Source organism: Maniola hyperantus, chromosome 10, assembly GCF_902806685.2.
Source record: "Maniola hyperantus chromosome 10, iAphHyp1.2, whole genome shotgun sequence".
Classification (NCBI taxonomy): Eukaryota; Metazoa; Arthropoda; class Insecta; order Lepidoptera; family Nymphalidae; genus Maniola; species Maniola hyperantus.
The window spans coordinates 14,501,876-14,513,834 of NC_048545.1; the positions used below are offsets into that span (position 1 = coordinate 14,501,876).

The 11,959-nt window shown below is 35.3% G+C and overlaps 2 protein-coding genes across 2 annotated transcripts in view; one reads left to right on the plus strand and one right to left on the minus strand.

Annotated features, from left to right (window-relative positions):
* LOC117985911 (WD repeat-containing protein 44) overlaps positions 1–11,959 on the plus strand; it is a 296,876-nt gene that overhangs the window by 196,006 nt on the left and 88,911 nt on the right. The window lies entirely within an intron of this gene.
* Positions 626–11,880, minus strand: Mpc1 (mitochondrial pyruvate carrier). The gene is made up of 4 exons (XM_034972720.2): positions 11,728–11,880; positions 11,249–11,323; positions 10,329–10,429; positions 626–7,401 (listed from the first exon to the last, which is right to left on the minus strand). Exons 2-4 carry the CDS (start codon positions 11,314–11,316, stop codon positions 7,211–7,213), a joined length of 360 nt encoding a protein of 119 aa, XP_034828611.1. The 5' UTR covers positions 11,317–11,323; positions 11,728–11,880; the 3' UTR covers positions 626–7,210.

Below are 11,959 nucleotides of genomic sequence, written 5' to 3' on the forward strand. Positions count from 1 at the left end.
TGGGGATTTTAGAATTTCTGATAGTGAATTGATATTTAAAATAAAAAAAAATTTGAATCGACTGTTAGGCGGAACGAAGTTCGCCGGGTCAGCTAGTTTTGAATAAATCATTTGACTTTGATCTTCAGCCGGAAAGCTGTGATAGGATGTCCCGCCTTCTCATGCGAAATCGGGGGGGTTTGATCCCGGGCCTCTAACTTTTCGGAGTTATGTGCGTTTTACTTAATTAAATATCGCTTGCTTTAACGGTGAAGGAAAACATCGTGAGGAAACCTGCATGCCTGAGAGTTCTCCACAATGTTCTCAAAGGCATGTGAAGTCTGCCAATCCGCACTTCGTGGTAGACTATATGGCCATTGTCATTTTGAGGAGACCCGTGCTCTGTAGAGAGCTGGTCATGAGTTGATGATGATGACTCTCTTCAATCTTCAGCGTCAATAGCTCAATGGTTATAGGAGCAGACTGAAATCCGAAAGGTCGCCGGTTCAAATCCCACCCGTTGCACTATTGTCGTACCGACTCGTAGCACAAGCTTTACGCTTCAGTCCACTCCTTTAACCGTCGAGGCTCGGCTTTGAATACACTCCGCTTAAAATAGTGATAATAAAGAAATGAAACAACAGAAAACAGATCAACAGAGTATAATTATATTAATATTGTGATCATAATATAGTAAATATTCAAAAAATATACTTTGTACACACACAGCGACGTCACATAATTACAATATTTTATTTATATTACCCATGGCCACAACGCTATAACACAAATTCACACTAGTACTAAAATAGTTCATTATAATATCTCGACTCTAGTATCATAAGGTCGGATGTGTACTTCGGACCAAACTCACTTTTTTACATAAAGGTAATGAGCATTTCGGGCTCTTTCTGCCAAGCTGACTCCAGTATTTCTATCTCTTTTCGTTGCAAAGATAAATACATGCATAATGTCGTATCTGAACACTTTCTAAAAATTTGGGGAACCATAATTATATTTTTTGACTTGCGTATGTATGCACCAAAGCAATGGAGAAAAATGATAGATGTATTTTGAGTTCGACCATTATGCTACGAAATAAGTTTATTTGTAATACTAGCTGGTACTGCAGGTACGCACTTCTGCTTCTAAAATATGTAATAATTTTGTTAGGTAAAATCACAACAGATGTTATGCTTCGAATTTTTTGTATTAATATTTGGACTGTGAATTATTTAAGACTTTTTGCCTTGTAATATAAATAATTTTGCAATAAAATTCATGGAAGTAAGTTGAAATAAAGCTTTTTGTTTGTGACTACATTAAAGTTGATGTGATTAATAGGTAAGAGATCCATCCTATTTCACCAAAATTTTGGACTAAACTGCGGGAAAAAAGTAAAGAGCCAGAATAAAGCTGAAGACATTTTGAAAATGTAGACTAGAAAATCTTTTAGGACCACGAAAATCACACCATGGAAATCTAAAAATATATTATAATAATACCCCACTAAGCAAAAAACCGTGCATTTATGGTGTTTTTTATGAATCACAGTTCAAATCATCAGTTCAAAAATTTATTGCCCTAGTTTTTAAGGTAGCCTTAAAAAATTAGAGTACCTAATCAATTTTTTCCTTCTTTACCCATCTTATAATCGACCTAATTTGATATTAATCGAGAGCAGAAATTATAAGGCACCTACAATATGTGATGATAGTGATTCCAACGAAACATACCTAATTGTAGGAAGCTTTAGATTATGTTAATTTAAATATAAATGTAGTATAAATTAATTTATTAATTAAACAACTAATAAAAGTGAAAGTAAAAAAATAAAAAAACTTAACTAAAACACGAAAGAAACAGTTTAAAAAAGTATCTGTTAAAAAGAACAGTCGAAACAAAGCAATGGAATTTTCAAGAAAGCAGAAAGTATTTTTTTAATTACAAAAGTGGCAATGCCAGATTTGACTAACAGTAATTCCTTATACCTGCGTAGTTTCTGCACCTTAAAAACGATTCATGATGCTACCAGCAGTGTTGCTACTTTAATGTGGTCTGAAAACATCAGCTGCAGCGGAAGGAATAAATCAGTATCTTGTCTTATTTCATTAATCTACTAGAGAAGAAACAAAGTATTCTCGAAATTGTTGAAGAATTGACTTTGTGGTCTGATAATTGTGTCGGTCATAATCGGAGCATGATAATCGTTATGGCTTACTTATGATTATTATAAGGATTACCACACTAAAAGGTGATAAATCACAAGCTTTATGCTAAAATGCAACATGTACCTACGTGGAGTAAGATGTAATCCATGCACAAATAGAAAAAAAGGGAACAGCTGAAAACAATGCAGATTACTAAACTAAGAGATTGGTCACAGTTTACAAGAACATGCGAAGGAAACAAAACTTTTTGATAAGTTTGATTTGGCACTACAACATATTTTTAAAGACCACATCCCTTTACAAAGGTGATATATCAGGACCGGTGATATATCAGGACAGAACGGCGGGGATTTTCAGATTTCGGAATATATTACCTGGCTACAACTAACGCAATAATGCTGGGTGTTATTATTTTATAAAAACTACTTTAAAGAAGACTTTTTTGTATTTCATTAGTATGTTATAGGTACATATAAACTTAAAATTCTTCCCCGCTTTCGCCCAATATACGACATAATGAGAAACCATTATCCACTGTAAAATATAACCAACTTTTGCAGTAGGTACCTGCTGACCTCCATTCTTACTTTACGTACCTAATCATTATAAGGAAAATCAGGCTATGTTGGCATGTTTTAGATTTCTATATTGATGTAACCGTCATGTATGCAATTCCACAAAAAATGTTTGACCCACTGTAGGTTTCTAATTACTTTGTAATTTTTTTTTCAATTTTTGGCCGTTGTTTTTAATTAATGGGCTTTATTTGTGAATTTGTAAATTTTATTTTCATTCATTCAGAAGTCACAAGGTTTACACGGATGCAATGGTCAGACTATCGGGCGAATGCAATTATTATGTATCGGATCTAACTAATCAGTTTCAGAAAAATCAGATAGGTACATTGTTGCTATCTCACAAAACTCCTAAATGATTTTTGTGAGATAACTACTGTGATCTTTTGTCCGAATATTACTTATGTATAATCAGTTAAGACGTATTATGAAATATTAAGTAATAGATCCGACTTTTATTTCAAATTTGTAATAGTAAAAATTGCAGCCATAAAGTCGGTTTACAACTTATGCACACAATTTTTTAGCACAATTACGAATATTACCAGCATAAAGTCGCATATCGTCCATTTTGAAGAAATTGCGAGTTTATATTTTATTTATTAATGATAAAGTATTTCTAGTAATGGTTAATGATAGGTACAGTTAAGTGTTAAATATTACAAAAACAATTGAAATTGTATCTCTAGTAGTTTAGAAATTATGACCCGATTTCCCTAGCATTTTTGATTTGGCTCTCCTGAAAAGTAGCAAAAATCCACATCCGACCTTATGATACTAGAGTCGAGATATTATTATAACAACCTTGAAAGGAACTAAGGCTGGTTACCATTCAACGTTGATAGAATTCGAGTCGAAACACTATCGCGTTAAAGAAAAAAGCACCTTAACTATCTTGTTTTAAAATTCAAGTTCATCCTTACATCTGCAGCTAGATCTCCAAGCGAAAAACTTGCGAAGTTAAATTCGGTGGTACTCAATTTTAGGTTTTAAATCAAGGTGCTTTAGGTCCATTTTACTCTGGCCTTATTAAGTTTTGACGCTTCAATACTATCAACGTTTCCATTTCCCAGCTTAAAACGCATAAAAAGAAATAGTTTATAGTAAGACATACTGTCAAAATAAGGATAGGAATGACGTTCAGCCACTCAGCCACATTGAACGTTTCAGTTGACAATATATTTCATTATTATACAGTAAAAACAGAAGTCCTGACTCACTTACTGACTTAAAACGCCCAGCCTAAGCCCTTGTACCTAGAAAGCTGAAATTTTGCTCAGAGACACCCTTTAAAATGTTGACAAGGCATAAGGGCTAGTTTTTAGAAATTTCCTAAGGGTCGGTCGCTAAATTAAAATATTTCCAATAGATTTTGCATAATAAAATTACGAAAAAACATTATGTAGGTATGCAAGGTATTTTTCCTGAAAACCGTACCTTTCGAGTGACAGTTGACAGGTCAAGGTCATTGTCTTTCCTATTCTTACTTTAATCACATTGAACATACACTTTACGAGCTTAATCTTGTAAATATAAGAGCGGTATCAGTTTTCGTAATTTTTTTTCTAAAAAACGCTTGTCTGCAACCGCCCTAATCATAACCTAGGGACGTGTCCACTGGCAAGTATTATATTATACATTCCACAATTTCTTGCAGTAGTCGAGTTTTTGCACTGCATCACAGAAAGTCTACTTCTGCAAGTTTTGTATAAACTACAGTGCGACAAGGCTATCTCGGCGCGTGGCGAAAATCGGAACTAACGTTGCCGTCAAGTGTCCCCTTTGTTCTTTTTTGAATATTTTTAGCCTTTGTTCTCCAACAGCACCTCCCTGTCAATGTCACTGAAGTGCCAAGAGAGCCTTGTCGCACTGTTTAAAGCAAAAGAAGAAGAAGAAAAACTTGATTGAGTCGGCAATAACAGCGACTTTTGTAAGAAAACTCGCCAGTGGACACACGTCCTAACAACTTCAGTCAATCAAAAACTTTGTGCTCACATATTTCACATTATATTTATTTCTAAGTATATCGCTAACTATGTTGACGTGTTAATTAATGTGATGGCACTAATTATGTTTATATAAAAGGCAGTTCTAAGTGTTGCAGCCATAGAGCTAATTCTGTTGTATACAATCTCTAAACTAAATTGACAGGTCTAAATCTATACTCTGTCCATGCTCTCTCTCTCTCTGTTACGTAATCCCATACAAAAACACAGTGGGCGTTAACAATTTTGAGCCACCAACAAACATATTTTCAAAAACATTCCAAATGCAACTCGAAAACATAGTTCAGTTTGTGATTCGTTGGTGTCTCAAAATGGTTAGCGCCCACTGAGCTTTAAGCCTCTATCATTTGTAAGGTAAGGTAACTAAGTAACAGAGAGAGCCCTATATTAACTTTTCTCCGTGGATAGAGTATAGTGCTATCCTTTTCTGCAGGGAGCATTATGAAAGGGTTGACATTGCATTTTAATTTAATTTAGAAATTATGCACAATAGAATTAGTCACATTATGGACACATTGGGTAGACTGACTGTATACGACCTTTAATATCGAACGGCACTATAGGGGCGCGGCGTGGTGGGCGACATGAAAAGTATTATTTCTATTGATTCATATGATCCCAACCACATTACAACGACACGGCAGCGACTATCCCTGGCTAACGGTTTTTTTTTTTCAAATTATTTAAAAGACACCGAGGGTTAAACTTTAAAAAAAACTGTTCATATCAACAAGCCAACTACCCAATTATCAAAAGCTATAATTCATCTATATTTCTTATTTAAATGGTATACATAATTAAATTAATTCGCTTCGACAGATTCTTTCGTTCCTTTCTTCGGTTCACCCTGTATACCTATTTACGTACTTGTAGTACACACAACACAACATGTATTTCACTCTCAGGCTCTTTACGCACTGCATGCAATCCGAATCCGAGAAAATTCAGATCTAGGATTCGGATTTCAATTTTAACTGCGTCCGCGTCGACTATAGGCTGACCATTTCACAGGTAGCATGTTAATGATTTGTGAAAAGCCTTTTCACATATAACACTTGCTATTAAAAGTAGCATGATGGTAGCATGTGAAAAATTACGGAGCAAAATCTCACAAAATTTGAAAATTATTCGTATACACCTAGTTAAATTAACGTAGCAAACAATCGTTTCACGGAAGGTGAATTTTTGCACTAACATAAACTTACAAAAATTCGCTTTTAGTGAAACTCTTAAGTTTTTTTTTGTGAAAATTATTTGAAAGAAGCAATTAATAATGCCCGACTGTCGACGGATGTTGCTTGCATATTATTGGTCACTACCGCCCGCGTGAAGGATTTGGTTATTGAAAATATTCTCGGCTTCGTAAAACGTAATTCGGATCTAGTGTAGTGTAGATCTACTCCTCATACAAATAGTACAAGGGCTACTTCGGATCGAGAATTCTCGGATTCGGTATCACAGTGTGAAAAGAGCCTAAAGAACCTTACGTAAGGGATGATTTATGCCAAACGTGGCGGGCACGAGCCGTGCAACGTACGAGGCGCGGACGAGGCACGGATTCAAAACATCACGAACATTTTATATGAAGCAGGACCGTGCCGTGTCCGTGACCCGGCCGTGTCTCGAACGTGGCTCGGCCGTGCACGTTTATAATTACACTCGGTGTAATATGAACATGAGGCACGTACGGGGCTCGAAAAATTCGTACACGGGTCGTGCCCGGCACGCATAAATAATCCTTTATAATCGGAACGCGATTGCTACTTAGTCAAATTGTTTATTAATAAATATCGCGTTAATAAGCCAGCCAGATACCCAATTATAATAATTAAAATATTTAAATTCGTCTATATATTTACGTACTAAAAGTCGTGCTATACTTATACTTAATTCTCTAACTTCTGAGGCTACTGACCATAGCTGTAGAAGTTTTGCACGACCTATAGGGTTAGTACAGGTTTACACAATATTTCGTCTACGTTGACAGATTTCTAGTATCTGTCACTGTGAAGTAAAACACTGTTTCATATTTTTAGTTTATCGATGAGAATGTTAGGCAATATCACACGGTAGTAAATGACGATGCAGTCTGATGGAAGCGCGCCAACTTAGGCGCTTAGCTTTATAAACCCAACCCTAATCGGTTTCTACGTGGCCTAATCCCGAAACGGTTAACGTACTCATACTCACGTGTTGTGATACTCGCTATCTATCAACGTTATCAGAGTTCTTATCAAGTCGCACTTAAAGCAGAACGTACCTTACTGCAAAAAAGAAGAAGCGTTTTGATACTCGAAATCGTATCAACGTTATCGAGTTGTGCAAACTTGTATTAACCCTAATACCTTTATATTGGCTATAAATTATTTCGCTTCGACGGCTTCTTTCGCTTGTTTGTCGGAGTCACCTTTTATACGTATATTACGATACTAACCCAAAATAAACAATTAGGGTTAGTAAGAGTGACTAGTGGGCTAAATTATTTCGCTTCGACGACGACTTCCTTGGCCGGTTTGTTCGGCTCACCCTGTATATAGTAGTAGTTGATGAACCTCGCGCCCTGCGTGGCCTGCGCGCACGTGTTGGTGAGGTGGCACGCGAACAGCAGCAGGTTGCGAGGCTGCACCCTCCACGCGAACCTCATGAACATTATCGAGTAGAGGGAGAGAGCTGAAACGGGAGAAATAGAAATGTTAATATTTATTTATTTATTTATTTTATTTATTTTATATCTAATTAGAACGGCAGTGCCACTTACACTAACTAGATGATTAATAATAAATTTAAATACAAATAAAGGTACAAGAAAAAAGACATAAAATACAAAACGATAAAAGATCAAAGAATTTTGAATATGTACGCTGAGAACATTGAATGACATATTCATGCAATGCTCTCAGCGTACTTCAGTAACTCCCGAACCAGTATTATAGACCCATCATTAAATGGGTCCCATTGAGCATTATTGTCCAAAAGCGCGTTGAATGATGCTAATGAACGGGGTATAGGTGACATAGATCTAGCAACAGTGCGATGATGTGGGACCACGAAAAGTTTATTTTTTCGTGGACGAAGATTACTGTTGGATTCAGGGGAATATGGCAAAGACTATACCGGATCGCATTACAGTATAATAGAATTAAAAAAAACCTTAAGCCACAGTCTTTAAAAGATTGTAATTGAATTGCATCGCTATGCAAATACAGTACGCGGGAGAAAATATTGTACATCGACCTTTAGAAAGAGATTTCGGCTATAAAAAGGTAGAGCGTTGTCTCTGTCACTCATCCATATGAGACGTTTTGTCGGTCTCAACGCTCTATGTAACCGTTCAAATAATTCAAATAATTCAAATAATTTATTTCAAATAACTTGAGTTTACAGTAGCTGTAGGAGGTTGGAGCCTTCTTTTAGGAGTAGGCGAACTACTCCTGTGTCAGAAGACACCGCTCTTCCTTAACAATATTTTCATCAGCGATATCAAGCAAACGTGTGTGAGTTAGTAAGTGTATGGATAGATATATGTATGTGTGTATTTGTGTGTGTGTGTGTGCGTGTGTGTGTGTGTGCGCGCGTGGTCTATGCTTATATTATGTGAGTATTAATCAAAATAGTCAAATAAACCTAGTAAGTACTATACTATAGTTGTTATATGGTACGTAATAAAAGCGATTCCACTTCATCATAGTTTAGTGATAACAGATACTTTTTCAAAATTTCTTTGCAAGCGTTGAATTTTAGTGGATATGTTTTAAGCTTCCTTCCCGTTAACCGTTACTTCTTTCTAAAGGTCAGTGTGCAATATTTCCTGCCGGGTACTATACCGGGTATAATAAAAACTTGTTAGATATATTTTCTTTGAATAAGTTATAGAATAATCACTGCGCTAGTCATATTATCTTAAAACTCATATCGTTCATGATATCTAAGTTAGGTGATAACTAGAATGAACTGGTATAAACAGTGATTAAATGTAGTGCATGATAAAATATGTAGTACAATTTGTTAAGATTTACTGTATCGTCATAAAAAGCTTAAATGTTATATCTATCTGATATATTTATACAGTTCTATGGCCTCGTATGTACAGTACACGGCAGAAAGTAATCATTTCGGCTTTGTAGAGCGTTGTCTCTGTCACTTATACCTATATGACGTTTTGTCCGTCTCAACAACATAGACAATGCCCTACAAATCTGCTACCTCCTTCTAAAGTTCGATGTACATTACTTTCTGCCGCGTACCGTACATCCTTTTAGATGGCTAAAGATATTTTTTTCTGACAATCATTTTTGTGAGTTGTTAAAAAAATCGGCGATACGCAGCCTCGTTGCACACAGATACAATTTCTATTACTTCAATTAGAAGTTAAGAAGAATAAAATAAGTAGAGATTAAAAGAAGATAGCCTTGTCTTGTAGTCTGTATAGAATGCATGCCACTGCGAGTCAAATGATCATTGTTTTTGCGTATTGTATAGTGACATGATTACTACATTTCCTATTGAGGCTTGATTTGCCTGTTATGTAAATTACACTTATCATGAAACAATGTGGCTAATTCCGTTGTACACAATATCTAAACTAAGCTAAAATGACACGTCTAAATCTATTGCTATCCCTTTCATAATGTTGCTTGCCGAAAAGGATAGCACTAGATTTAAACCTGTTAATTTAGTTTAGTTTAGAGATTGTGTACAAGAGAATCATCCCTAATGTTTATCTAATCAAAATAAATATAAAAGTAAACGCTGACTGACTGACTGATCTATCAAGGCGCAGCTCTAACTACAGGACGGAATAGTAAGGGTTTAAAAAAAAACTCCCCAATTGCCATCTCGATTCTCGATCTGTGGCGAACTCCCTACCCTCCTTAATTACAAGACTGCTCAAAAAAGGCATGTATGCATGCATGTGAGTTTCTTTATACCATCAGAACTTCTAAATGCCTAGACATGATTTGGATGTATGGGATATCATTCGAATCCTTACAATCCCTTAAAAAAAATCAATATGGCAGGGTATGTTCTTTAATTTTCTTGAGTATTACTTATCTATGAATCTAAAGTTGTTATTATAATATTATTATCTCAAGAGCGCACGCGTAGGCAATATTGTATAATAATAAAATTACTATCAGTCTCGGAAATAGATACAGCTTATAGCTCAAGTGCTCTAGTTCTCAACTACTGGCATTTTTTCAACTATCTGCTTTAAATTGCTTAGATTGATTAAAACCTATTTAGTTCCGAAAAGTTACAGCGATTACGCACTGCACTTCCGTCATCAGTGTTATATCCGTCATCCGTGAGAATACCAGCAATTATCTAGGTACGACATAATATTATGTCATAAGCTCCCATACAAAAAAAAGGAACGTATTTTCACAGACCTGGAACGGATGAGTGCGGATGAGTGCGTAGCCGCCGTTAGAGTTGCAAACCCCGAACCCCAAATAGAAGGCAGATGCCTTAACCACTGGGTTATCACTGCTTCTTTACAACCACAAGTCAACCATTTCTAACAAAAATTGTGTTCAATGAAACTTAAAATTCAGACCAAATTAGTTGATCATCTATACTACAAAATATTGACGTACCAACAGTCATTTTGCCACTAATGAAGCTTGGGTCCTTTCTCGTGTCAGCAATAGCCGCTAGTGGTATGCCCCAATTTGCCACAGGACCCCAGAAATGTGTGCTGCGGAATGTTCAATCAAATCCTTAATATAAATTATGGAATACACATAAAACAATTAATCAATCAACATACACTTGTCTGACCATGGGTTATTAGCATGAGTTGAGCTAATAACTAGAATCAAGTTGGCGAGCAACAAGTGTGTACTGTGTAATTGGGATAGTTTTGTCTCTGGGCTATGAGTGAGCGTGCGAGTTTGATGGGTGATTATCATACTCATTGCTGAGACATACATTCAATCAATAGACTGAAACTTATTGACAAATCCTATTACAATGTAAAGGATTATTTAAATGATAAGAAAGCTTGGGAATGAGTTGCTTAACAGCCTTGTGATAGTTCTAAGTTAAAGTGATTTTGTAAAGTGGTGATAATAAAAAGAATACCCGGCTGAGTTTGTTGTGGGCTCTTCTCAGACCTGGGCGCGCTTGGAACCCTTGGAAACTTTAGTTTTAAGTTTGCGTAAAAATTATCACCACTATATCATCATCTTACAAATGCAAACAGACTATCAAAAAGCGTAATTTTTTACCTACTTTGAATAAAACTTTTGACTTTGACTTTGAACAGAGGAACTATGTGTGCATGGTGGTATACTGAAGATCCACCAGTGGAACAAAGCTTAAGACCACAGACCCGTCACCATAATAAATGTACAAGTATTGAGCTAATTTAAATGAAACAGGTTTAATTTGCAATGCAAATCATCTTACTTTTACATAAATATGCATTATAACTATTCAATACCTACTAGTAAGGTACCTATGTAAGTTTTTAATTATTTTTTTCAAATATTTTTATTTAAAATAAAATACCTACCTCATCAAATAATCTCTGAATTCCTTGCTTTTTAGTTGGTCTAAGAGTTTTTTCAAAATTGCACTCATTTTTAATCTGAAAAATTTAAATAGAGATTATATTCCAAAATCGTATTAACCATATTATTATAAGTCACAGGATAATGTAGGTTCCATAAAAACTGTGTGAAACAAACCGATTAATATAAAATTTAATTGAAAAATAATGAAAATTATAATAAAATGTGAACACAAAATAACCAGTTCAACACTGTTGATTAATTTTATACATATTTATATTCAATGGTTATATAACAATACACGACTCATGTTTTAGTATTTAAATAGTTTTCTTTAATTTATCACTGGGAACACATTAAAATTAATATTTTCCTTGGATTATTACGTGTGCACTTTTTCTAATAGATGTCAAGGTTAAGGTTATCATTGATAAGGGTAAATATTTCTGAAAGGGCAAGGCTATTTTTTAAATTGTTTTACCTTTATGTATATTCTTTTTTGTAACACTGTATTTTAATTTTTTATCTTATTTTTAGATAAATTCGTTCACGGTTCGTCGACGTTGGTTTCCAATTCCCACCACAGATTCCCACTTATTTTTTGCAGCACTGAATGTCAACGTCAAAGCCAGCCGCTGGCCGACGACGTCTCGTCTGCTGTCACAAGCACCGCACAGACAATAAACGAAATGTCTAGCCACCAATTTTTTGCT